Genomic DNA, 27,525 nt, shown 5'->3' on the forward strand with positions numbered 1-27,525 from the left:
GATATTGACTGGCATTCAGCAGCTATTTTTCAATGTAAGAAAAATGAGGAATCAAAAGGCATTTGGCAGCCTTTTGATCCCTCAAATTGAATAGCACAGAGGTGTGGAGGGGACAAGCATTGTTAAAATCTATTATATGAATCTCACATTCATTACGCTGAAAATGGCATTGTTCCGGAGGACTTTTATTTCTGTTATGTAATCGTGCGACACGCAGGTCGGATAAATGTTTAATGAAGGTTTTATGAGTGTTCATTTGTCATACCGAAAATTAATTCATTTCCTCATGTCATGGAACGTCTCATGAGCCTGTCATGAATATATCCCACCTTAAACCCCATAAAAAGTATTTCTCACTTAACGGTGTCAAACTTTGCTTTGAGATTATGACAGACTTTGACAGATCAATTAGGAACATGCTGTGGGCAGATTTTAACATCGGTGACCTGTTGAAATGGAAACTATAGAAGAGCGCTCTGCCGCCGCTACTCTTTCATTAGACTGCTTCCTCTGTGAAGAGTACTTCAGAAAAGTTCACATCAGAACCGTGAATGTTTGAAGCGAGAACCTCTGATATTTAGTTTTACCCCCAACCGCTCTGTTGAATGGTGAAAAAATGACACCTGTCATAAATGCTGTCATGTCTTTTCTTTTCATGTCTCTTTCCAAAGAGAGCTTTGGGCTGCAAAAATTGTATGATATTGTATACTCATAGTGTAACTCATGTTGTTTAGATATATATATATATATATATGTGTGTGTATAGTAAAATGGGATTTGGTTCCATCATCTCCCTTTCATCCCTTTTCTAATGTGCCCTGTACTCTGCTCCAACTTGAATGCCTCCTTCATTTTCTATTTAATTTCCTAACAATGTCCTGCTAATGAGTGTCTAACCCTCATCATCATCTAGGAAGATGATCTTTATTTGTCTCAGAATAGACAAGACATTTATGACTCATTATGTAAATATGCAATAACCTCTTGGCCATGGATTTGGACGGTGCAGGTCAACATAAGGACATTAAATACACAGACACTGGTTTCAAAAGCAGCATATTATTCACATCAGCTAGGAACATCATCTAATTATATATTATATTGTCATCTTTAAGCATCACTCCCTGCATTTCCAATTAGAGTAAAACTGCTTCATTTTCTGCTTAATCCTTTTGAATTCAAAAGGTTTCACAAATATTTAACAACCCCTGTGTTTGTTACAGTGTTCAGGAGTTTTAAAATGTTTTTGATTAAATATACAGTATATATATTTTCATATCACTTACCTTTCTGGAGAAAGAAGCGAACAAAAGCCCAAAAATGTCGACACATTAAAGCCTCTGAGTCTTTTTTGACGTTTAAATTGAAATTTTTATGTCTCAAACTATCTCCAGTCCAGTTTCAAATCCTCAAACACAGAATAGATATTCCTCTGGAATGTGACAAAGCCAGGGCACAATTGTTGAAAATCTCCATTCAAAGGCGCCTTTGCTGAGGGATTATCCCAAATTTAAACATTTCAATTCAGTGACATCAAACCATTAAAAGAAAACCCCAAACTAAACACCGTACTAGGCTCTTACATCAGGGAGTCCATTTTGCTCTGGCCATTTGTGATGCTGTTGAAAATAGCTCATATTTCCATGGTATTCATTTCTATTTTTGTATTTTTTATTTTTTTATTGTGAAAAGGAGACAGCACGGTAATTCCGTGCAGGATGAAAGCATGAAATTATTCTTAGCATCTTTTTGTATCAGGAAGGTTGTGAGAAGCCACATACACATCCTAATGACGTGTATTAGCTGAGGCACAAGGAGCGCCACAGTTTTGTAAACACACGTAATGCACAGTGAAACGTAGGTCTGTGCAACAAGCTGCACTGCATATTCTTCAGTGGCTGTGTAGCAAGGCTAGCTTTGTAGCTTTTGCAGTTATTTTAGCATGTCTGCAAACTATTTCAAAACTTTGCATCATACCTTCGTACGATCATATGGAAGGTATTAATTCGACAAAATAACTTTGACGCCCATATGGAGTTCAGTGCGGCAGCTAAAGCTCATGCTGCTGTCGAGTCGCGTTGCTCGTCAGATTCCCGGCCTTGTTTCTGCTTATTTCCACTGAAAAACAGATGTGCATGTGCAACTGAACTTACATAACTTTCAACATAAATTTTCTGGTGTTGTACTATTCCAGCTCTGGGCTAATGTGTATGTAACACGGGGAATAGTCTTCAGGTTCAAGTTCAAGTTATTTATACAGCCGTTTATCACATGCATGTCTCACAGGACTGTACAGAGAATGAGCCTAGCTAAATCTAACTGATCAACAGAATGATATAGGACGAACATGAGGAAGAGCAAGACACACTCAGTCTTCAGTGATAATTACAAAGTTAACCTTGGCAGGGATACAGCATGTTGTAGAGCGGCTCCGGCACAACTGGCCGGCTGCTTGGTTTGTGGGAGTTTGTCGTTGAGCTCATCATCATCATCATCATCATCATCATCCTCCGCCCGTCCTTTCTGAGCTCTGGTGTTTCCTGTAGGTGGTTCATCTCGACAAGGACGAGGAAATGCAGAAGCTTCCTCTTCAGCCTCCTTATTACGACATGGCGCCCTCTGAGTCAACCCCCTTCACTGATAAGCCGGTGAGTAGTAACGCCACGAGCGAGTTCAAAAGGAGCCGCTCTACGAAGGGGTCGTCCGCGCTCGCCGCCGCCTTCGGCCGGTCTTAATTGTCGGAGGAACTTTCTATGGAGCTATTATGCTTAATGGTGTTTTAGAATATATTCACAGATGAAATGCTCTCTGAATCTCACTGGGGATCTTTAGTGTAGCCGATTCTTTGCTAATGTCTGGTTATAAAGGGGAAGGGACCCTTTAACAGGCCGACCAGTAAATCCATTGGTCCCTTTGACTAAGCTCCTTATCTCATCATTTACATCAGCACCATTCACCTTCTATCTAAACCTGATCCAGCCAGTGTGTGTGTGTGCTAATTCACGTTCTGACCCCGGCGCTCACCACACACTCCGCCCTCTGCCTCACCTCCCCTCCAACTCCTCTAATCCGCCGTAATTACTTGTGTGTTTACATGGCAACCATGTGCAGATAAATTGCACTGTGATACTCTACAGTATATCATCGTCCCTGAGTGCAACTACTGACTATGAAGTGTTTGCCTTGTTGCATCAGATGCCTCTGCTAACTGCGGTGAGCCTCTCTCAGTGGCTCACAATTCAGATGCTTGTGTTTGCGCTTTTTTTGCTTTGGATGGAATCTTAACCTTGATTTGAAGAAAATAAACTTGCAGGCTTTTATTCTGTGTGTTTGCATGCGTGTGTGTGTGTGTGTGTGTGTCTTGTAAAAACAGAAATACCCCCAATAAATGGCTCACAGCTGTAAACGTGTAATTGTGAAGGCTTGCTGTATCTGCCATACAGTAGCTAATAGGAAGTAAATAATCGGCAGTAAATAATCATTACCATTGGTACCTGCGTTAATGAGGCAAGAAGCTGGATGAAGCCTGTAACAAACAAACATCTGCTCTGCTTGTAGAAGGGGGAAAAGCTGTAGTAGAAGTCCTTTTGCAGAAAACTGTAAGGCACAGACATGGTGACATCACTCCTGGAGACGACCAGCACTTCTTCATGGGTTTTCGTTTTTAGCGTGTTGGCGAGCCACAAACCGCCACGCCCTATACGCTATGGCGGTGTTAATCTGAATGAAAAAGGGCGTGAATTAGTGGGGAGTCCAGTATTTCAGAGTAAGTTAGATCAATACCTTGGATTGCGTCATGAGTTTCGTATTCCTCCTAAATGCTTTGTTAACTGCCACTGCTGTGTTTTGGTAAGTTACTTTTCTTTAATGTGAAACTGAGATGTTTGGTCTGCCTGAAGTTCCTCTTGAACATGATGCAAACAGTTGTTACACAACTTTTACGCAGTGTTGATGCTGTTGATGAACTGCATGCTTTGCGTTTCAGATATATTAGCCTCCCAGCATAACTTGTTAATATTGATGCTTTGCATTGATGGCATGGTTTTTAAATGACTCTCATCTTTCCACTATTCTGTCAAGGATAACTCAATTACTATCACTCCATCCCATGGGCAAATTGATTTTGATTTTCTGTGTTGGTAATCACTAATATTAAAGTATCATCTTCACTTCTATACCCAAATGAACTGGATGTTCAACTTCGATACTCATTGGACACCGAGGGTCGATTCTCATACGGTGCATTTCATAACTGTGGTAACATTCCACTTGAAATGAAGTTCAGGGCTGCTCTTAAGATGAATAGGTTATCACTGAGGTTTTCAAAACAGTATTTGTGAAGGAAGTGCATTGATTGCTGAGCGGGGAGTGTTACTAATGAATGCTTCTCTAGGGGCGAAACAGTATCTGCCAATTCTCAATACGATGTGGCTGTAATTTTCCCCCTGATTGCACTCTGGTCATGACAAATATTCAAGATATTTAAATATCCAGGGAGTGCTGAGTATGAGTGTTGGGGAAATATGCAATGGTCATGCGTAATGGTAAGCAGTCAGTGCAGAGATTTCATACTAGATTTAAATTATTAATGTGAAATATCTGTAAAAGATTAAATAATTTCTATATAATCCCTTCTCAGATGGCGATTAGGTATGCTGATACACAACAAGATGTCTCCCCATTGCAACAACTCCCTCCTTTCCATCCGTTCTAAGATGTCGATTGCACAAATATATCTGACATCTCCCCTTTGCATTTACTTTGTCATAACTCCCTCCCTTTCCTCCATTGATTTCATTACTGGAGAAAGGCAGACAGACTAAAAGGAGAGGCACTGCCATTTGATCCAATCAATGGCTTTCTCATACAGGAGGTCGCTCTCGGAATAACAGAAAAGTAACCGTGCAACATGGGATACACAGCAAAGTGGATTCTGGAGGTTTGACTCCCCCATACATAGCAGGTGCAGATGGGAGTTTGTTTTGGGACCACAGTGCAGGTTTAATCAGGAATTTTGGTTCCTGTCGTCATTCAATTGTAATTTTATGTCAGTAATACACGAGGAAACATCAAACATCAGTCCAGTCCAATTCCCATTTGCCTCCCTCTGTGTTGGTGGATATTATATTAACCACTTCATTCTGCCCTTCAGAAACTGACACATCTTCCCACATTTCTGCCATCTTTGACTTCTTTGGTCATTCAATTTATTTTTTATAAGAAACAAATACTGAATGAATTATTGACCAGCTGTGTGACAAAATTACAACTTTCAGTCATAACGTTGAAAGGGAAAATGAGCCAAGGAAATCAAAATTGCATTTGCTTAGATATTGCTGTGTATTACCTTGTTGTCTTGGTTTATGTTGTGTCTGTCAAGTCCGTGTGTTACTCTGCATTTCATATTTATTTATCACGGGATCAAAATACATTAAAAAAAATGTATTTTCTCCAATCATTTGATAATGTTTAGATATGTACCTGTCTTCTCAGCGAGTGTATTTCCCCTGTGTCTGAATTTAGCATTTTTTAAATTATTGTTGACCCAGTGCCTTTGAGTCTGTCCCTCTTCTTTCCTGAGCAGAATAAGGAAATCTAAGGAGTATTTTTTTGGAATTGGATAAACTCGGGTGAAAGCGTTTCCTTTTCATTTATTGAACACCCAGTTCAGGTCATTGTTCTCTTTCAATCATCCACTTGGCCAATTACTCAATCGATCGATCAGTCAATCATCAGATTGTGTTGATGTGGTCAAATGCTGGTTGGATGAATGTCTTTGTCTATGTTTACATGTGCACCAATACTCCAATATCAAAGCAACCACATGCCACATCCCCATGAATGCGCGTACAAGTCATGTAAATACCTTCATGTCATTTTGTTGCTTTGGTTAAGACATTAATCAAAGAATCCACACAGCGATCAGGACACATGGAGTACTGCCTTCCTAGTTCTAGATTTTGAAGGTTTGTGTGTACATGCATTCACCATAATCCGAATAAACCTGCTCATCGGAGTTGCCGCACATGCCCAATATGTGTTGGGTTTGTTTAGCTTTTTGTTTAAATCCAGTTTTCACCCCTATCAACTGTCAGCGTTGCAAAATTTTTCCTGAAACTCACACACGAGCTACAGATATACTGTAAACAATAATTTGACTGTCAGTTTTTTGTGCCGCGCATGTGGAGAGCTTAATCAAATTATTATAATCAAAGTAAGAGCGTTAATTAGATTACTGTGTGCATGTAAACATAGTCTGAGTCCTTTTCCATCTGTCTCTTCTTATTTGGTGTATAAGTTATGTGTCTTATATTAATTTCTGTCTGTCTGTTATGGTATGTTGTGCATAACATCTCTTTCAGTCTTTTTGTCAGCTTATCATATCTGCATTCACATTCAATCTTCGTCCGCTTTGGTCTCGCATTTTCTATGTGTGCCCTGCTGCTCACTCACGTTCATATTCTGTCGCTTCTCCTCTCTCCAGTAATTCCATCGCTCACGAGCATACGAACTTTAAATGTCCCCATGACCATCAGATCTCTCTTTACAATCTCATCTTTCAGTCAGTCTTTTTTCTCATCTGTCTCTGCCGCTCTGTCTTTTGGCCTGTCTCTCCCTCTCTCTCTGTCAGTCTTTCTCTCTCTCTCTCTCTCTCTCTCTCTCTTGTTTTGGCTGTCTCACTCCTCACACACCTTTCGCCTCTCTTGTCTCCAGAACTCTGGCCACAAGGACTGTGATGTCCAGTATGCGGAGCTGGATACTGCAGCTTTGGCCTCCTCTCCCAGCCCACGAAGCTCTGCTCTCACTGGCCCTGGGGACCTTGTCGAGTATGCAACCATCCAGCCTAGCTCACACTAGCGCATGCCATTGTAGGCCTTTCCCCTCAGACTTTGGCCTCAAGGTACACAGACTGACGCACTCCTTCCCACTCATCCAAGTAACACCCTCCCTGTCACATGCACTGAACCCCCCCCCCCCCCCCCCCCGATGCGCTCCATGTGGTTCCCCTTGTCTGCCTCCCTCGTTGTGTCTTGGTCATCTTTTGATTTTCCCTTTGCCGCTCTCCAGAAAGTTTGATTGAGGTGGAGATATTTTCAGGCTATTATTTCTACACAATGTAGTCGCAGTGCCAGAGACATGCGGTTCTTTTGCGCAACAAGATGCACAATGAAACCAAAATCTAGTCTGCATAATAGTAAGAGGTCATAACAATGACAAGATCAGCAAGATCAACCACAAAAACAATTTATTAACTGCAGAAAATGTTTTTCATATAAAATATGACTAACTGGTATACACAAAACACACAAAAAAACTTTTAAACAAACTATAAAACTCCAGCCTCCTTTTCTCAGTCAGTCTTTGTATGCATGAATCCTGATTGTAGGGAACATCTGTAGAGATCGTGTTTGCTCTGTCTTGTAGAAGCATTTAACATTCCCTATTAATATCAATAGACATAAGGAATATGGGGGATGTAGTTGCATGCGTCTGCTGCATGGGAATCTTAGAGGAATGTTCAATCGTATTATGCTATCCATGCCTTTGCATTTATGGGACACAAACAGAAACATAATTTGTGCTTTAGGGTGTTTTTAAATTACTCTATGCCTTATCAACAATAAAACAATGTAAAATATTGTAATCATCTAATGTAAAACATTTTTGTGAATGGTGACAAATATGCTAAATATGTTAGGAATTTTCTCAAGTGATTATCCCACACTTGACAGCACTTATTGGTAGAGCGAAACACACTCTCATCTGCAAGATGCTTCTTCTAATATCTCATCTTAAACCCCACAGGAGAGAAGGTTGTGTAGCGGGGCTGGGAAAATTTCTTCTTTCACATAAATACAGTCCTCTGCACCACTTGAGGTCTTCATTATACAGATGCAGCGAAAAAGGGTTATATTGAGGCACAAATCACCGTGTTGCTACACTGGTTAGACTGGTTTCTATGGAAATTCTTGACGAAGGCATTCCTTGAGGCAATTCAGAAGGCGTTCTTGAGGCAATTCCTGCTGAGGCACAGTGCAAAATGTGTTGAGTTATTTAAATAGCAACTATAATCTCATTTAAAGAAAAAAAAAAATCATCGCAGGTAAGTAAATGCAGACGGAAAAGACATTATGGCACATAAAGCTTAAAAAATCAACTTTGGAACTAGAATTCTTATGACTTTGAAAATCTTAGGTGTGATACATCATCATACAAATACTAATCATTGTAAATGAGAGTCTCCCTCAATGATTCTCTAGAGTATAAATAAAGGTTGAATGAATGAATGAAAAGTACAAGACTGAGTTTCCCATGTGAGCACCTTTTAATGGTGGACAGAAGCACACATTATTACCGTTAACATCGTCTTGAACAGCCAGGCAGCATGAATAAAAAGCCACACTAGACGATATATTACATGTTGGCAGACCCAAATGGCAGTGAGAGGTAACTGTTTGAATTTTGAGGACTTCAATACCCAGAAATCACGTAAACTGCACACGGCACGCTCATGTTTATCAACCCGGCCAGTCTGTGATCACTTCAAACCAAAAGATACCAAAGGCAAACGAGAAGAAAAAGATCTAACACTGATGAGTCTATAGCTTTCTCACTCACTGCTGTTGAGGAGATTTTTGATATGTGGACGGAGAAGCTTTCCCACCAGTGACCGTACCTAACACCAGAATTTCATTTGAGCAAATAGGGTAAATCTACGGGGTCTCAATTAGGGGGAAATGGGGCGCTCTTTTCTGCTGCAGCCTCACTTTGTAATTGAGGCTAATGAGACGGGTGTATTTTTAACATTCTTGTATAACGCAGCCTTAATACAAAACTGTGTGCATTGGTTTCAAGACCTTACATTTATCTTTGGTATTAAGCCCGTCGTTGGCAGCTGCACGTGTGTGGTGGGAGTTCCTCAAACACTGCAACAAATATACATCTTAACATGCCAGTTAATCTAGCATTGAGTCTTCAAATCTTGTTTTTCTTAAAAATGGAGGAAAAATGAACATTATCTTGATACTAGTGGAGTGATCTGCCTTATTTGAAAATATGATGGGTTTTTTTTTTTACATTTTTTTTTAAGGAAAACAAGATTTCAGAGATCAAATATGAGTCTAAAAGGCTTGTTAAGTTTGACATTTTTTAATAGTGAAATAGCGATGTGTTCCAAGAAGTATGCAGCTGAGATCTAAACTTGAACTCATTTTTGATGTGTGATATCTTTACTGATAAAAAGTAAACATTTTAAGAGAATCTCGTGGGATTTTGAAGTAAAACACATGTAATACTACTTTCATGTGTTATGGCAGGCTAAAGATTGTTGTTTACAGTGGCATATGGTCCATAAATAAGACTATTTGGTTGTGCAAATTATTCATAACATAGACTATTTGAAAAGTCAGTAAATGCTTCTTTTGTTACATTGATAATGACATTTTTTTTGTTTTTACGACCGTATAGGGGACATGTTATATATCTGCATGCAACTCTTAAAAAAACACTATAATCATGAATAATTGCCACTAAGCTTTGGATAAATACATGGAGAGCAGAGATAGTGTGAGAGTGTGATGAAAGGAAAACATGCCCAACCAAGAGATCGTAGATTACACAACACAAGGAGAGAGCAGGCAAATTAATGAATATTGATTCAGTTCTTATGTCAGCTTTCTCAAGGTGTTAAAGGTAATAGCGCTGTTATTGATGATATAGCAGTGGAGCCAAATTGTGTTGAGACATTCCACGTTTGTTATTTGCCTCACCCATTTGTATTACCCACCCTCCAAAGCCTCTTCTCAAGACTTGCACTAGTTATAGGGTTGCATCATTCAATAAACTCTTTGTTGGCTGAGACAGATATTGTGTAGCCAGTTCATGTCCAATGTGACAGGGTATTTATTCTATTCTTTGAGGGGAAGGTGGTGTTTTGGAGCTACCTAACGCTTGTAAATCCATAATACTTTGGTCTGCAGCCGAGACTCTTCTCTGGCCGAGAACTTAAAAGTAATCAGTAAAATGAAATCAAGCAACTCTTAATCAGAGCCTGAATGTATTTGGCTAGCATCCATTGCTATGAAGGAGTAATTACATTGTCAGATATGAAAACTTATTTAGGTCATACTCCCCTAAGGTTAGTCTATCTACATAATACAGGCACATAATGTAGTTTTGAGGTGTTCTAAAAGGACTTCTTGGTTGGCCAGATTTCATTTAGATTAACCCTCAGTTTTAAGCTTATGCATTTGACTCTGGGCTTGCCCTCTTCTGCTTTGAATTTATACTAAGTTACGGTGAATTTTCAAGGCAGAGGACTATCATCACCTCTAGTCATTCCATTATATTCACAGATTTAAATATAAAATGGATATGATCTTTCAAAAAAGATGCTAACATGCACCTCTTATGAAGTTGTGAATTTCAATTTGTAGTTTTGGGAGTTGCTGCACACAAACTTTTTTTTTTTAATGTTTTTTTCTAACTTGCTCACCTTCCATCCAGTGGGGAGGCGGGGTGACCTAGTGTTTTAAGAGAGACCGTCCTTCACCCGCAGTACCTGGGTTCAAGCCCCCGTGTCACCATGCATCTGCCCTGCTGGAGCGCCCTTGAGCAAAACACTGGATCACTGCCACCTCTAGGGCCGCTGCTATGAAGCTGACCCTCTGTCCTGACCTCGCTGGAGGGGGGGGGGGCAAGCCAAAAGAAAAATTTCCCTACAGGGATCAACAAAGTACCGCAATATAATTCAAATGAATGTCCACTGTTTTCAGCGACTGGCCACTTCACATCTACCATTCCTCTCTGAGCCTGTCTGTCAGTGTAGCTGTGGGGAGGAAGGGTCATCCTACTCTTCAACTACAAATGTACAATTCATACATTCAGTAGAGTAGTCGAGAGTTCAGCCTATAAAGAAAAAAAGTCGGAACAGTTTAACAGAGTGTGCCATGTCTTGTCTTCCATTGGATGACTTCGCCAGGAACTATTTAAAGTCCCCATGAAATGAACTCCCATTAAAACAGAGTATATTTAATGGTGACCTCATGCTGCACTAGTAGGCGTAAATATACATTTCTAACCAATAAATCCATCAGATTTTTGAACAATCCCGCCCCGCCGCATCCCTCCCATCATATAAAACTGCCCTTAAGTCCCGCCCCAACATCCTGTTTCAACAGGAAATGCATCAAATCAAGGAAGTAAAGATGCCGTTTCATGGGGTCTTTAATCTCATTTTTTTTCCTCCAAAGTGTTGGCTGATCCAAGTCAGTTATGCAAGTTCTTCAGATAAGACGAAAAAACAGTCAGGTAAAAGTTATCATATATAGACCCGAGCTTCACAGCTCTTTGATCAGCTTCCAATTGTGTGATCATTATTCTCTCTGATGTTTGGTCATAACTCTTTACCACACTGCTTGTATAGTGGACAGCATGATTCTCAACATTTACATAGGAATCCTTGAGAAAACGTTCAGTTGATGCTGCAGACATGGAAGAAGGTCTCTTAATGAGAGCTGCGATCTGCTCTTTGTATGCAATACTTTCCCCGGCGCTCATTTCTTCACCCCGTATGTCAGTTCCACCAATCGATGGTAGGATCACCTCCCACCCAGCAGCACAGACGCTCATTATCAGTTGGTATATTGCTTGGCTTGCACCACGACGGCACCAGCACTCCTCATTGGCTCTGGCTCTTGCTGCTATGCATTTATGCTTTGAAGATAGATAAAAGAAAACAGCATCCAGTTGGTAGGTGCTCAGCTACACAGCCTCCAGCTCCTCAACAAAAGGGCAAAAAATACATATTATAAAAACATTAGAAATAACAGTTTCAGGTAGTGACATTAATGGCTATGCCACACAGTGTAGGCCTTTAGCTTAATGGTACAATATAATGATATACACTGACGGCTCTGCACCAAAGTAGTACATCAGCACATTCTAGGATTTCAAAACCCTCAACAAAACATATAAAAAAATAAGAAATAAAAGGCACACCTGAAGATAAAACAAAGAAAACAACATCCAGTTAGTTGGTGTTCAACTATACAACCTCCAGCTCCACGCGCACAACAGTGTCTAGAGTTTAGCGAGAACGGTACGATAAGAGAAAGATTAGGGTAGAATGGCAAGACTCGTTCATTAAGCTAATAGGCAGGCCACATGTATGCAAATAACATCTCGGTACAACAGTGATGTGCAGAAGATGCATCTGAAAACACACAACTTGTTGAAGCTTGAAGCAGATGGGCTACAGCAGCAGGAGACCAGCAGAAGTCCTACTCATGTCAGCTAGATGAAGCTACAGTAGATACATGATCATGAACATTGGATGATTGGAAATGCGTCGCCTGGTCCAATGAATCCTGGGCCCTCATTTATCAACATTGCGTACGTACAAATCTGTGCGTAAACCATGCATACGATTATTTCTAAGCAAATAGTGGGATTTATGAATTTGTACTTATGGTTACAAAGGAAAGACCACCAAGAAAGACAGGAACAGACAATCAAATGAACAGGCTTTTTCATAATTAATATAAAAATGCAGTTCTTTAGGCTACAGTAGTTGAGACTAAAAGTGCATGTTATACCATTCAAAAACAATTTGGACAGTGCATATTGTCCAGCTATATTATCTACCGTTTAAGCTAACTTAAAATGATTAATTTGCAATAATTTTAAGTATTAGTATGGGTGGTGAAATTCAGGGTATAGGCAATCATAAAAGGCAACAATGAGACATTGATTGTTATGTGTATAAAATGGCTAATTTTGCCTCGGCGGAAAATTTGGAGCAATATACATTGCGCAGGAAGCGTGTTTTCAGAGAGCGTGTTTTTTTATTGGACTTCTGCCCCAAACTTCACCTTCAGGGAGAAGGTACGGGATGGATGGCTTATTGATTAGCTTTTGTTTCGTTGTAGCTTTTGCAATATTTCGATGTGCTAGGCTTAGAGATGTATGATGAAATGATGATTATTTATCACTACAGGAGGCAAGTGGTTGGTCGATTGGACAGGCTGGTGAAACTCCGCCGTCTGGCTGTTGCAGCAGCATCCCTCTCATTGACTATAATTAGGTTTTTGGCGAAAGTCTTCAGGTCAAACTATTTTTTACATTTCTGCCACTGCTCTGCATGCAGATGAAACAGAGTTTACTGCAGCTCACACCTGCTGCCAGGCTGTATTTTTCTCTTGTTTGTTAATCCACCACTGAGGGTTCCAGAAAGTAATTTTTGGCACAACCTCAGTTACCAAAAAACTCAATTTCTGCATCAGAAAAAAATCTTCCTCTGGCTTCTCCTCGTCTGAGCCATGTTCAGCATAAGGGAGACATCAATGACATTTACCTGCAGCATTTAAAGGGAAGGTTGTTACCGTATATTTATTAACTGGGGGTGTATCTTTAAGTTATTAAGTGCCGTAGATGGTGGTGTAGAACGTGTGGTATTTACTTACAAGCGTGTCTAAGCACATTTGATAAATGCCAAGTTTCTTGTACATGCAAACACTTTACATCTTCTTCATAAGAGAGAATTTAAAACCTTTTCTACGCGATGTTGATAAATGACGGCCCTCGTTTCTGACGTGACCCGCCGATGGCAGGGTGAGAATTTGGCGTAAACAGCATGAATCCATGGATCCGTCCTGCCTGGTGTCAACTGTACAGACAGCTGGTGGTGGTGGTGTCATGGTGTGGGGAATGTTATCTTGTCACACATAAGGCCTCCTAAGTACTGATGGAGTATCATTTGAAGGCCACAGTGTACCTAAATATTGCTTTAAGATGGCTCCAGAAACATGACAGTGACTTCAGTTTACTCCAGTAGAGCACCTTAGGGACGAGGTGGAACGGGATGTTCGGGGGAATGGACGAAAGATCTGCAAGAACTTAGTGGCGCTTTCGAGTCGGCAAGAACCAAAATCCCTGTTGAACATTTCGGCACTGTCTTGATTCCATGCCTCGAAGAATTTAGGCTGTTCTGGAGGCAAAAGGGGGTTGAACCTGATACTGACTAGGTGTACCTAATAAAGCCGACAGAGTGCACGTTAACATACAGTACAACTCTCTAAGATGGGCAGAAGAAGTAGAGAGTAAGAGAGTGTAACATATAAGATGAGTTATGGTAAGTTATGTTTTAAAGCACTTGTCTTTAATTCCAATAAATCAGGCAAGTTTAGCTTATTTGCTATTGATTTATCTTGTATTCTTATAAGGATTCTTAACTTCAGATTTTTTCAGAAATTCCATAGGCATACGTGCCCATTTGTAACTGCAGGAGTTTGGCCTATAACTTTTGTTTATCAATACATTTTTTATGACTGTAGTCTATTTCGCCTTAGGCTTATCTTCACCACAAATCAAGTTGGATGTGTCTTCTGTGTTGCCGAGCCTTTCCACATGCAAAGTCTGGGCTATAGGCCAAGGCTATCGGATTTTTGTGATTTAGGATAATAGCCTATCAGAAGAAATATATTTATTTATAAATATATCTATTTTATATAAGTGGGCCAAAGGGAAATTTAACGTGTGGAGGGTAATTTATGGAGAGATTGGAGATCATAAAAATGCCAATATCAATTAAAGCTGCATGCACTAGGCCAGACTTTTATAAAAATATATAAATACACCCCTCTCATCAGCCTAAATCACAAAGTGGGGCTGCAAGAGAAGAATCCCATCCTCCTCTAATTGAGAAGCTGAAGATTCGCCCTATTTGCCCAAATTAATTTCAGGTGTCATGCTATGGTCATTGGTGGAAATCTTCTCCATCCACAAGAAGTGAAAAATCAAAAGTAAAGACCAAATTAGAAAACTGTCCCCTAAACAGCAGCGAGTGAGCGCTCCATCCAGAGAAAAGCTGAACTCGCCTCTATTGTCTCTGTAATATCCTTTGGTATACAGCGATCACAGACCGGCTGGGCTGGTAAACATGAATGTGCTGTGTGCAGTTTACTGACGTCACGTCACATGATTTCTGGGTTTTTTAAAGTTCAAACAATGACCTGCCGCCAACATGCAAAGTTGCGTAAAGCAGCTTTAAATGAAAAAAACAAACAAACATTTGCTCACAAATTTCAAATAAGTAAGTAAAATAGCCTAAATGGTTATAGTTTGCTGATACAATGTGGTTTCTGAACTGCTGGGTGAGCCATAGCCAACAGGGTCAGTTGTCCTTTCGGTCTATGATTTCTGGCTTAATATTAATCTAAACTGCTGAGCAGGCTGTTTATTGCGAGTAATGGTTATTGTGGAAACAATTCATAGTATTCCCATGATGGCACTTGCTTTTCCTACCAATATGTTGCTTTACCATATACGCAGCTCATTGGCTGTTGCTGTCATTTGATTATAATCACCTGTTTAATTTACACCAATCACCTGTTATTCTCCTGCCAAGATGGCCGTGTGGTGACGTAACAGAATACTATGAATTGGGTCAGTTGTTGTTGTGTAAGCCTAAGTGTAGCTGCAGTGGTTTCAGTCTGGTATAGCAGAGTAGTCATCATTACTGACAGCAGCTGTAGAAAAACAAAAGGAGGGGTGGGGCTTCTCTGTGGTGCCTTCAGGTGGTGTCATCAACCTAATCAATTCTGTAATGGGCGGTACCCACTTTATAACCCCAATTACCAACCCCCACCCATTCCCATGTAAGATTCCCACATAGGTTCTCACCCTTATCTAATAATACAAGGGACAGTTACATCAGATCTTGTGTAATCCTTGGTAAATTAATTATGAAATGAGCAAATAGCAAAACAAAACGTCAATGGAAAGTGGATTTGCTACACACTAATAACTCTACTTTATCTATCTATCTATCTATCTATCTATCTGTTTATCTATCTATCTATATTCAATGCACAAATAAAAACAGTGGAGCGACACATTTTGCATAACAGCTTCATCAGGTTTGCTCTCCCTTGCCTAAAATAAATAAAAGCGATATATGGAAGTCGGGCGGAGAGTTGTTTAGTGTGAAGGAAAGCCATTTTTCAAGGGTAGTGTTGATTATATTTTTCTTCAAAGTGTCACTAGATCCCTAATACTTATTCCGCCTTTTATCCGGAGCAGATAGTATGCATCAAAAAGGGGCTTAAGTCTCAGGTCTGAATCCCAAATGTCTTGAGACACACCTATATATATTGGGGGGAAAACTGCACCCCCGGACTGTTCTTTTTAATGTCGGTTTAAAGCACCAAGGTCTTTTTCACAGAGTGGAGAAATTAATAACCTGACAAAGTAGAAAGTTTTCTTTAGCAGCTTCAGCGGTCGTTGATACTGACCTGAAACAAATAAGCTTTTGAGACGGTTCTGTCAATGTCTCCAGCATGTGTGTCAGGAAAGGTTTACTTAAATGTCTTTTACTGCGAAAAGACCAATTCACCTTCACACAAGATCACGGCTCACCCTTCCCTGTTCCTGAAATGCAGGGTGTTTTTCTTAGCTTTACATCTACATCTTGATTTATTCATCCCTCATCAATGTCATTTTAAAACATCAGTTCTGTTCCAATCATTTATCCCATTTCAAATTCATTTTGTTAAAATCCCTATGGATACAATTCAGTGAAAATGGTATACTTCTCTAATTCATTCCAACTTAGATAAATTTAGAGCTGAGATGAATTAATTTGCGCTTTACATTTATGGGTTACATTATAGGCTTTGCAGGGATTTTAATAGGTGATAGAGAAACAATTAGTCTTAATAGGTCAATTTGCTTGTGGCTGCTTATATTAAAATTCCTTTGCTATATTCCTCATGTATTACCCATAAAATGTCTACTGTTCAGTGACAGTTCTCATGTGTAATGCAAGCTTTCCCATCTCCGTTATCCTTCCGTTTAGCAAAGTGCAATAATTCATGGGCAGATTTCAGTCTGTGGTTTTGTTACCCCACCAAAATACTTTCAGAGCGGGGATCGTCGTTTTCGTAGATGTAGAGATGCTTGGGGAATATTCGTAAGTTCCATTTTCACTCTCATCCATTTACTCTTTTTGCATGTCTGCTATTCATCACTATGTCATATCATCATAACATGTTGCTCTGAAACCGAACTGCGAGAAACATCAAACACGCGCAAGGAATTGTCAGAAAGGAACTGCTGAGTTGAGAGATGACAACTCTCGAGCTCTAGGAATAAAACACAGCGTTGCTCAGCCACAGGAACCGTAGCTCTCCCAGTTTGTACTGCTGTGGAAAAGACAGAAACGTCTTTGCTCCCAAAAGAACTAATGATGTGAACACATAAGTAAGTTATAACTAAATGTAAAATTTAGTAGCTATTTAGCACGTCTGGCATATTTATTGCCACGTCTGGTGTTGCACTCAGCCGCCTGTTCTCTTTCTCTACGTTCCTCTGGTCTGAACACAGCGGAAATAATTTAACATAGTGAAATAAATCCGACAAATTGTGACATTGACAAACAAACGAATACAAATATTTCAAGAACTCTTTGCGAATGTTTACCATAATGATCAAGATCAGTGGATACTGGCAATGTCATTGTTGTTTTAGCTTTAAGCGGTGTGAAATAAAGCATTATGAACAGAGTAGAAACTACTTAATCCAAACCCCTTGGCATCAAGATTGTTCAGAGTAGGGGAACAACAGTCGACTGTTTATACTGTGCATCAACAAGGAAATTCCACTGATGTGCCACACTGCCACATAGTTTGTTTATGCCTGTTTGGTAAACCACTCAGACTCCCTGTGTTTCAGATGACAATGTACTGATGTGATGACATTTCATTTCGGGTTCAGCTAACTCTCTCCAGATAAAGAAATCCCCTGTGACCTTCAGCGGTCTCATTTTTCTTCTTCTTCTTCTTCTTCTTCTTCTCCTCTCGTTCCCCCCCGCAGAACTGTGGGAGGCGCCCAGAAGAGCTGTTAAACCCGGCCGAGTATGTGAGCTACCATCGCGTCTGCAACGTGGAACAGTTTCCCGAGTCGCAGCCGGCTCAAGCCTACCCTCCTGTTACGTTTCTGCCTCAGAACCCCTACACCCGGCGTCCGTCCAACGAACCCATGTACTCCAACACCAGCTACCCCGCCCCCGGCCCTCGCGCTCCGTTTACATTCCCCAAGGAGCAATCCGTGTGACACGCCGCGTCACTCTCGGCCGTGCAGCGAGAGGCAACATGATAGTGCCACAAATGCTTTTCTGAGAAACAACGCCCCGCTGAAAGGATGCGCGTCCGTCCCCCCCCCCACCTTGCTTCTGTTTATTCTATAAGCTTAATACACGAGCGGGCGTCCGTCCCCCCCCCTGCCATGATGAAAGTGTCAGTAATTTGTGGCCCTGAAACCCCCCCCCCCCCCCGTGTGTCGTGCACTGCTTGTTCCACCGAGGCCGTCTGTAGGACCCCGTCACCTTGTGCTGTTAGATTAGACACCAGCTACCGGACCTCACTGCACCCAGGACCCCCCCCCCCACCCCCCGCCCCTCACACGTGCCCCGCCGATCCCGTTTGTTTCGATCGCTTCCCTCACCTTCGAATACTTTTCTTTTTGCCAAGTCTCTAACCGTGTACAGTATTATGCCATTGTGTCACTCATAATTTTATTTTCTTTCTTTGTTTTTTTTTTTTTTTATACATTTCCCACAGTGGTAGTGACCTTTTTATAGCTACGTGCTTATTTTGTTCGTTTTATGTTCGTTTGTCGATCATATGCTTGCTTCTTTGAAAAATCGTACATACTGTATGTGTGACTGGGTGTGTAATGGTAAAAATGACATTTGATTTGTAAAAAAACACTAATTATCAATCTATTATGACATGGACTACCCCTTTAATGACAGTTAACGACAGGGTTGTTTAAATATGTGAATTGGCAGTATCTCAACTGAATCCTCTTCATCACTCTTCATAATAGCTTTGCTGTTATGGCGTTTGAATGGATATTTCGGATTATTCAAAGTGAATGTTATCCTCACTAACTAAGATGAAAAACAAAGGGCTCGAGATCCAACAGTATCTATTTTCTTTATTTTCTCCATGAATTATATTATTATTATGAATATTATGATTATTATTATTATCTACCAGTAGTTGCCAAAGAAATAGACTTTACCATTCAGTTAATGTCCATTTGCTTTCATTCCAGCGTTTACATTCAACTACTATATTGTTTGATGGGAAATATATATAGTTGATTGGCAATGTGCTACGCTTTCCCAGTTTACATTATCGCTTGCCATATGCTGTATTTTCCATATCTGTATGTGAAAACTTGAGTTCCTCATGGAGGTTTGGTTTGAGGTTCATTACATTGCGGGTCCTTTGTGTTTGTTGTGCTGAGTTATCAACAAAGGAGTCGTTCCTTATGCAGGTGCAATAGATGAATAAGACAATCACACGCTAGGGTTGTCCTAGAAAAACAAAATGTGAAACTGTTGTTCTACTCATACCAACGAGGAAAAGGCTTTTTCAAGGACAGCCCAAACGTTTAACATATTTAAATATTTTTTTGAGTATGATTTGTAGAATTGTACTAATATAGCCTAAAGAGTTTAAAAACAGCCTAACAATAAGCATTGAATAGAAAAGCTTCTAACTGTATTTTTTTAGAGAATGCTTAGTTATATACAATAGCACTCCACTTATTTTACTTACGAGTCAATTTTACACTGTGACTGTTAATTTCAGACCATACATAAGCTAACGTGTTTGACGAGCCAATTTCAGGATACTGCCACCGACACACAAGCCCTTTAGACACAGCAAATTTGCATAAACTGAAAGTTCACATTTTTTGCCATGTCAGATGTATGTTCAGGTAAAAAAAAAGAAAAAAAAAAAGAAAATACTTGTGTTTGTGCTCAGTGTGAAAGTAAAATTAAAAAATCCTTGAGGTGTTGAAGGTAATATAGTGTTTACTCTTAATGGTGGTTAATGGGATAGAGTAAAACTTGTGAAACTTTCTCCCGTGCTCACCTTGTTGTCTTGCGATGGCTCGATTTGTGTGCTAGCATTTAGTTTAACCAGTGGTCTCTGGTTTGAACTGCTGAAGAAGTTTGTTATTGCTGTACCTGCTGTGTGAAAAACACTGAAACACAACTGTCTTTTTGTGACACATTTACTATTCATGATCTCCTTCCTTTTATATTATTATTATTATTATTTCTATTATTATTATTATTATTGTTATTATTAAAAAAACAATATTTTAATGTGTAAGTGCTACTGATTGCTGCAAACTATGCTTAAAATGGCATTTACATGTATTCTTTTTTTTTTTGTCAAATCCTTATGTTTTCAACCACATTGAATTATTTTGAATATCCTTCTGAAGATGATTGCCATGATTTTGTTTGCATCCTCTACCCTTTTATTTTGTTTTTGTAAAATTGTTGCTCTTAGTTTTATTTTTTTTAACATATACATATATATATATATAGCACATTTCTTTTGGAATTTACTGTACATTTATGGAAGGATAATATCTGAATAATAGTAGAAATATGAGGTCTCTCTGTTGCCCAGGCTGGAGTAGGGAAATTATGTGAAACAATTTAACTTGTATTTTTTACTTGGAGTTATGTTTGATGTAAATATTAACAATGTATCTGTGTGGAAAAAAAAAAACAAGTCATGCAGTTTAACATTAAACTTCACAAACTACCCATGTTATATTTGTTGTCATTCTATACACACTCTTCAAAATGAACGCCATTTTCAATAAATCGGTGTGTCTAGTCACATTTGTGTTACTTTTTTCAACACAACATAAGCTGAATGTTATTTAAAAAATGTATTTAACAATATGATGAAAGGCAACACAAATATGTATTCCAAAACTAGACACACCACTGTGTTGAAAATGAATCCTAACACTAGATTAACAGTGAAAAGGTAGATTTGTTTCCAAATTTAGGTTACACACTACATCAAGTGACACACTAAAGCTGCTTTAAGGCCTTTTCAGATGGGATGGTGCCCCTACGCCCTGAAACACATTATTTCCTATGGCTTCTGCCGTGCAAAGACGGTGCGTTCGCGCCCAAAGTTCAACCTAGTTGAACTTTTGCGCTGCACGCCGCCCCGCACAGCCAATAGAAACGAGGCAGCCAGCCAGCCAGGCACTGAAGGAAAAATAGAGAAGTTGATCTTGGCTGTTTCTGAATTCCCTGAATTTTACAACACAGTCTCTGTTTGTATAGAGAGACCTCAGCAGGAAAACCCTATGTTGGAAACAGGTTTCCGACCAAGTGGGAACATCAGGTGTGTTTTAACAATACATATCGATCTATAGCCCCGCTCATGGAAGGGCACGCTTTAGCACGGGAGAGATACAGTACATACAGTAACAAAATCACAAGCTTTGTCCAGCAAGCGGCTAGAAAATTTAGTGTGCTCCTCCACAACTTCCCAGATCCCTCTAGTCAGATCTGCGCTGAACAAAGCGCAGAGTGCAGCTCACACCGCGTCCTATTCTGAAGAGGCCATTAGCCCGAGCCTTTAGTCAGTTAGTGAGCTTGTTAGTTTGTGAGTTTGTTTTATCTTTTACTGAAGAGGCTAAACATGTTGGAAGTGATTTTTTTTTCTGTGAGCCTTTCACTCATTCCGCCATCTGCCATTGCAATAAACTGTGAAATCTTTAGCTCGGTTTGTGCTGGAAGAACAGCGCCCTCTTCCTGTGTGCCACAAAGCAATCCAGCAAATTTCCCACAAAATTGACCTGGTGGCATACAATATAAAATGCAGAGGGGCTGCCTATCTTCTTGGCAGTGGTCCTGTTTACAGAGGTAATGATTTATTGATGTTAACATGCTACACAGATCACCTTTAACATGCAACCACATAACGTTCACTATATTACAAAGACACTATATTACAAATCAGATGCGCTAACAACAAGGCAGTCACAGCTGACCAGATCCTACGGTTAGCTAGCTAACTAACAAGCTAACATTACTAAATACAAATTCAATCACATGTATCAGTGGTGAAATGATCAATTCCCAGACAAAAGCAGCAGATAAATTAATGTTTGATATTGTTGAGACGGCCAAGTCATAAGTCTAACGCTAGAACTATGCTCATATCTCCCACTCCATGACTTTTTCTAAAATTGTATTCAATACCATCTCTAAAGTGTTAAGGAAAAATAAAAATATAAGCATTTATAGTGTTTCAGCAAGCCAGGACAAATTGACCTTATTATCTGCCATGTATACAAATATAGTAATTTGTCCAAATATGGTATTTAGTTTTCATGTTTTCTCTTCTTGTTGCCTAGGTAACCATTGTAATTTTTCAAAAATGTTTTCACAGGGCTCAGGGGTGTGAAATCAGGAGTGTAATATGGCATTTTGTCCAAAAGGTGCATAGTTTTCCAAGGGTTTTGTTTGTGACCTCTTTGCCTAGGTAACCCTTGTCATTTTTCAACAACAGTCAAGCCAAATTAAGCTAATAAGTAGTTAACACATTGACATATTTTTTATTTCAATCTCCCTCGACATGAAAATAAGTAAAACACCATGCTCATAATTAGGACTGTTGTCATTTCAGGGGTGGATATTAACGTCATCACTGACGCTGCCTGCCGGTTTAAGGGGGAAATGCAATATTGACAGTTCTAGTGTCGACTGTAACAGGGTTTGGACGGACCAGGAAAGAGGAAGTGATGACGTGTTAAATGGGTTAATGTTCCATTAACAGGTTAATACTACGTTATTCATCCAAAAAAGGGTTGTACTAAGTAGACAATAATGCAAGAATGTAACATTATTTCCAAAACTGCTTTTACACTGTCAGTTCTAGATTTTAATGTGTTATTATCTAATGATTGAATTATTGGTTTCATTACATTGAGGCTTATTATATTTTTGACAGTTATTACATAATGGGTACATATTATTTTATGGACTACTATTCTGTTAAGGGACTACTATTCTGTTAGGGGCGGCTGTGGCTCAGGAGGTAGAGCGGGTCGTCCACTAATCAGAAGGTCGGTGGTTCGAGTCCGCTTGTCGAAGTGTCCTTGGGCAAGATACTGAACCCCAAATTGCTCCCGATGGTTGCGCCAGCACCCTGCGTGGTAGCTTGCCGACATCGGTGTGTGAATGGGTGAATGTAGGCATTGTTGTGAAGCGCTTTGAGTGGTCGGTAGACTAGAAAAGCGCTATATAAATGCAGTCCTTTTACCATTTAGTGCATAAGTGCCATTTGGAGGACGTTTACTCTAAGCCCGTTACAGTGCCATGAGTGCATTTTTAGCAAAGGTGGCCCCAGTGGGAAGTGAACTGCTAACCCTGCAATGTTACTGCCATGCTGTTCCCACTGAACTTTGTACACCAGCCTGCCTCAGAGGATGGTGGGCTCGCCTGCCTGTGACAAGTGTTATTGGTCCGACAGGTACGACTGAATATGCCATTGTCCATTTTCATTGAACAGTGGTTGTTTTCATAACTATTGCCATTCTTTGAGATTTGATATGCTGCTGTAATCACTAGGATTCAGGGTGGATACAGCTGGGCATTACTGTAACAATCTATGGAGATACTGTGGTTTGGAATAATGTAGTCGTGAGGGAACATGAGGGGAAAATATATTCAACCCAGAATCAACCTATGGGGATGCTGCAGGTAACTAGTAGAGTATAGTATATGGCCATGAATTGTGGATGTTGAGGCGGTTTCATCAGAGAGGAGTTGTGTCAGTAACTCAGCAGAAGTGCTGTGTCAGTAACACCTACTCGCTATTTGAGGCAATCGATCAAAATGGCATGGTATAAAAGTATCAGGACTGAACATTACTCAGCATCTTCTAAAAGGAAAGTCGTCTGTGACTTTCAGAGAGACAGCCTCAGTTCTGTGGAGTGCCTTGAAATCTGATTAAAGTTCATCAAACATGTTTTGACTCATGCAAGACATCTGAGTGTGGAGTACTTCTGCTAAAAGGCTCCACACCGCATTTCTTAAGGATGTGGTAAACCGCAGCAAAAATATACGTTCATGTGCTAGTGCGTGACCTTGGTATTATAAGGTTCTATCTGACCTTTTTGTCAAAACTGAGTTAGTCGAATGAACCTATTCTATGAGTGCCTGTTGACATATGTGTGGTGTTATTTTTTGAAAATAATGATTTTTGAGTCTGTAATTTCTAAAACAAAAGGACCCATCTCCATTTAACTCAATGGATGCTGAAAACTTTGAAGCTCAATATCTCAGAACTATCCTGAAGGCAGATGGAACCTTATGATAAATATCATGATCAATTACCCGATGACTAATTTTGTGCCAATAAACCCTTTGAAGAATTTCTAAATGACAGGTAGAGGATGAGATGCTGTCATTCTCCACTAGACAAACAGGACTAAAACAGTTCAACACAATTCCCAAAGGGCTCAGCCAGATGTTCTCAACATTTTATCTGGTTTTATACGTTTCTTGTAAGGTTTAGTGAGTTTCTTCCACATTCTTGTCAGGATTCTGGACCTTAATTGTTTTAATTTTGATTTTGATTCTTTTACAGCCGACAAAAAAAATAGGTAAAGATACAGTATCCTATACAAGACACTTACAGTCTTATCTAGTTAAAAGTGAGGGTTTCTGTAGAGTGCAAAGAGTAAAAGTGCCGATGTCAGTTGAAAACAGATCCAACAGTTATGGCCTTTTGATTAAAAACGCACACTGGGCTGGGATAAAAAAGTTCAATGATTGACTCTGCATGACTCGAGGTCCTGAGTGAGTTTTTGAAACCGTACAGAAAACATTCTGGTAGATTATTGCTTAATAAGTATTCTTATTTTAACTACCCTGTATGTTTCCTGCCTTATTTTGCCACAAGGGCTGCACATTGATAGTTTTCTAATGAGTACATAATGAGTAAAACAATTTTACACAGTCCATGTGTAAAGGGTAAAAAGTAACCTGCTCTATTATTTGTCATATAAGCTTTTACGCAGAAAAAAAAATCTTAATTAATAATGATTTATAAATTGTCCTATAATTATGAAAGAAATATATTTGAGGTAGTGCACATCACGTGTGTCTGACCTTCGCACTAGACTGACAAAAGGTCAGAGCTTTGTAACAGACAATAAGAAAGATCAACTGACAGATAAGGCTTCCACAGTGTCACTCCACTCCTGTTTGTGTATTTCCCTTGACATCAGAATGACAGAATATCATGTGAAAGATCTGCACCAAAGGGCTGTGTCTGGAAATCAAGCAATGTTTGATTTGACGAGTTCAAACAGTCTCTACAGAGGATGCTGCATGCTTTCTACTTCTCTAACAAATCCAAATTTTGCGAATGCTTAAGATTTTATTGCACAAAGACGTAAGAATGATTCATGTTGTACCCATCTCACTCAGTGATAGTAGGTACAATGATGACATTAGACAGACATGTTATCCCAATGCTTATGCCAACTAGTGGAAGGTAACACATGCATTGGTGGCGAGACGAAGTTAAAGCAAATTTGAGAAAATTTGTATGAAATATAACATCACCATTACCTGGATCTGTCTTTCTCCTACAAGATATTGCATTAAAACCATATATATGTATTGTTGCATACTCTATGCTATATGCTCTGTGTACCTATGGGCAACAGAAAAACAACAGGAAATCATACTTGTAACAACAAAAAAAAAAGCTCATTGCCAATATCCTTTCCTCATTACCAAAGGACAGGTTAACTTGAGTGCTTTCTCCTGAGACATGCAAGAATCGCTTGAGAACTCATCCAGAAAAGCCCACTTGATTGGATTGGGTGAAGTCTCCTGGAACAAATCCTTTGTGTCACTTTTATGTAACACACTGCTCTGCTTCTCTTTTACTCTTCCCTAATTTGCTTTGTCTTTCTATCTGTGCAGCACACATCTCGGTAACACACACTCCGGTAATAGCAGTTATGTCGTTAGAAGGATCTTGCGAGGTTTGTCGATAATGGATAGATGAGCTGCTACTGTACATGTCATAACAATAATACCCATGTTTTTTTTTGTTTTGTTTTTTATTGTAATTAGGGGAAAAGACGGCGATGCAGAAGATCCAAGGTGCAGCGTTGAGGTGAAGCCAATGCATGTAGCCTGTTTTCTTCAAAGTAGCACACACACTGTACCTAATAAAAAAAACAACAAAGATCACCAATAGCTCCCTGGTTACCACAAGAGGCGGCATAGCAACCGGTAAAGCTTTGCTAGGCATGCTTGATGGGAATTATCAGCACTCCTGGAACATTGGCTTTGACCAATCAGATTGCTCGGCTGGAAGTACCCATGGTATTAACAGGGTCTTAGGGAGATCCCTGTCACGCCCAGAATCAAAGACGCGATGTGACCAGGAGCATATTAACAGAAGGTGAAGTGATTTCTCATTTTCTGTTCGGCGTCAGGATTACCGGGGAAAAAGCATCAATTGTGACGAGTGTTTAGCAGATGCATAAACAATCCCATCTCATTACATTTCCCAATAACTTGGACGAAGCAATTTCCTTTGAATGCTTGACCTTTCAGACAAGCGTATTAAATGCATCTGTTTTGCTGCGTGTGCGTGTGTGTGTGGGTGCGTGTGTGTGTGTATATATGCATTATAGATGTGTTTCTGTGTCTCTATACCTTTACTGTAACTTTATCAATCAGAATCAATGCAGTGCTTCTCTGGATGCAGGAAATGGGGCCAGGCAAAGAAACCAGCAGCGGCTCACACGGGCATTACGCTCATTTTTTCTCATCAGCTCTCTGCCATATTTTAATATTGTGTTAAGCTCATTGGGATGCATAGAGGAGGAAAGGGAAACAGAGATGAAATTGACTGATTCGCTGCCTTGCGCAAATAGAAACAAATTCCATGTGACACTCCTCAGCAGAGGGAGATGGGGACCTTCCTCACTGTGGCCAGAACCAATAAGCATTATTTTTCCTGCTATACATCATATCCAATCCCTACAGTCAAACCTTTTTCTTTTCCTAATCACGTATTGTTGGCAGAGCAGTTCTAGTAGGCTGACTCTCCAGTGAAGTTTATTGATACTGTGACTGAAATTTTGAAAATAGATTTGTATTATTTTGAAGAGTCTCTCTTGTCTGGAAATTCATATGATATGACAAGCCAAATAATGAATGGGAGATAACATTTTTTAGCCTGGGAGAGAGAAGCGAAGCAGAAGCAGAACCGTTCAGCGTCTACAGTAGTCTCTCTATTTTCCATCAAATGCAGCAGGGGCTCATCAGCGAGAAACCTAAGTTCCTCTGAGGATCAGATAATAACTTGACCTTTTTTGCCCCGGCAATGAAGCAGAGAGGCACAATGTTTAAGGTCCTGGAGACCCTCCGCTTTTCCATTACAGCCACTGGCAGTAAGATGAATTTCCGTACCTCCTCTGTCACACTGGACACTAACAATCAACATTCGCTTAAAGGTAATCATGATATTGCTTACTACTGCACAAAACTGTCAATCTTCAGGGTTTTTTTTTTTTTTTTCTGAACTCAATAGAGTTTATATAGCAAAGAACAGTGTCAACATGCAGCCCGGCTTCTCCCCAGAGTATCCAAGCTGT

General features: G+C 39.8%; 1 protein-coding gene across 1 annotated transcript in view; it reads left to right on the forward strand.

The window, feature by feature from the left end:
• The window catches only part of nectin1b (nectin cell adhesion molecule 1b), a 143,592-nt gene extending 125,481 nt beyond the window's left edge, over positions 1-18,111 (forward strand). Inside the window, exons 9-10 of the mRNA XM_071911138.2 lie at positions 2,547-2,648; positions 17,872-18,111. Coding sequence (XP_071767239.1) covers positions 2,547-2,648; positions 17,872-18,111 — 342 coding nt within the window. The remainder of the gene's footprint in view (positions 1-2,546; positions 2,649-17,871) is intronic.
• Positions 18,112-27,525: the final 9,414 nt, after the last annotated feature.

The sequence above is a fragment of the Centroberyx gerrardi genome, chromosome 6, assembly GCF_048128805.1.
Source record: "Centroberyx gerrardi isolate f3 chromosome 6, fCenGer3.hap1.cur.20231027, whole genome shotgun sequence".
In the NCBI taxonomy this organism is placed as follows: domain Eukaryota; kingdom Metazoa; phylum Chordata; class Actinopteri; order Beryciformes; family Berycidae; genus Centroberyx; species Centroberyx gerrardi.